This window comes from Aulonocara stuartgranti (assembly GCF_965226115.1).
Source record: "Aulonocara stuartgranti genome assembly, chromosome: 3".
In the NCBI taxonomy this organism is placed as follows: domain Eukaryota; kingdom Metazoa; phylum Chordata; class Actinopteri; order Cichliformes; family Cichlidae; genus Aulonocara; species Aulonocara stuartgranti.
Genome location: NC_138941.1, coordinates 57,544,626 through 57,545,565, shown reverse-complemented (window position 1 = coordinate 57,545,565; position 940 = coordinate 57,544,626). Strand labels below are relative to the sequence as shown.

Below are 940 nucleotides of genomic sequence, written 5' to 3'. Positions count from 1 at the left end.
ATTGTATTCATAACGGTGAATGCAGGATGCTCTCTAAATAAAAAGAGAAAAGAAACGGAGGACAGTTTTATCGATTGTTGAGTGGTTGTGCTCTGTGGATCCTCCTCTTTGATCATCAGTCAGTAAATGAAATTAAGACAACATGATGTTTTGACTCCGAGAAAAATGCCGCAATGATCTGGGTGACATGACTTTTTTTTCCATCAGTTTTTTTTCTAATGAAATATTACTTCCTGATTTTGCAACTATGTAAACATAACAGTTTATAAGTGCTGCTCTTAGATCTGTTTCCCACTTCATTCCCACTGGAAGGCTGAAGCTGACAGCTACTACTCTTACAGAAATAGATCACCTGCTACAAACTCTCTGAATCTCCTTTCTCTTTTAACCACCTGTCACTTCAGATCTTGTTTTCCACAGAGATACTAAACATAAGCATGAAGCTGCTGATTGTGTCCGCACTTCTGTGTGCAGTGATGGCTTTGACATCTGCTATTGGTGAGTACTGGAGTATAATGTGCTTATGGAATAGAATGGAAAACTGATGATGAGAGTCAACATCTGTTTGAATATATCCAGATCTTGAAGATGAAGAGGGCAGCAGTGGTACAGAGGAACTATTGCTTACAGGTCTGTGGAAAATTTCCAGAATATATTTCTGTCCAGCAGGACACACAGCTAAGTTTGTGGTACAAAAGAATTGTTATGGGTTATGAGAGAAAATAAATTGAAAAAGAAATGTTTAAACGTTGGCACTATCTGACCAGTCACAGTATGAATAAATGTACAGGCAGGAGAGCACCTGATTTTATGAAGGAGCATATAACTATAATATAGGAAAGTATGAAAAGAGTAAACAAACACAGTTATTGAGTGTAGGCCTGTGAAAAGCAAATGTTTTACAGTCTGTTTTGAATGTAAGCACAGATGTAATTGGCCT

At 37.4% G+C, this 940-nt stretch overlaps 1 protein-coding gene across 1 annotated transcript in view; it reads left to right on the top strand.

Annotated features, from left to right (window-relative positions):
- The first annotated feature begins 280 nt into the window (after window positions 1–280).
- The window catches only part of LOC309701873 (type-2 ice-structuring protein-like), a 2,594-nt gene continuing 1,934 nt past the window's right edge, over window positions 281–940 (top strand). Inside the window, exons 1-2 of the mRNA XM_082526193.1 lie at window positions 281–498; window positions 580–630. Coding sequence (XP_082382319.1) covers window positions 438–498; window positions 580–630 — 112 coding nt within the window. The 5' untranslated portion in view covers window positions 281–437. The remainder of the gene's footprint in view (window positions 499–579; window positions 631–940) is intronic.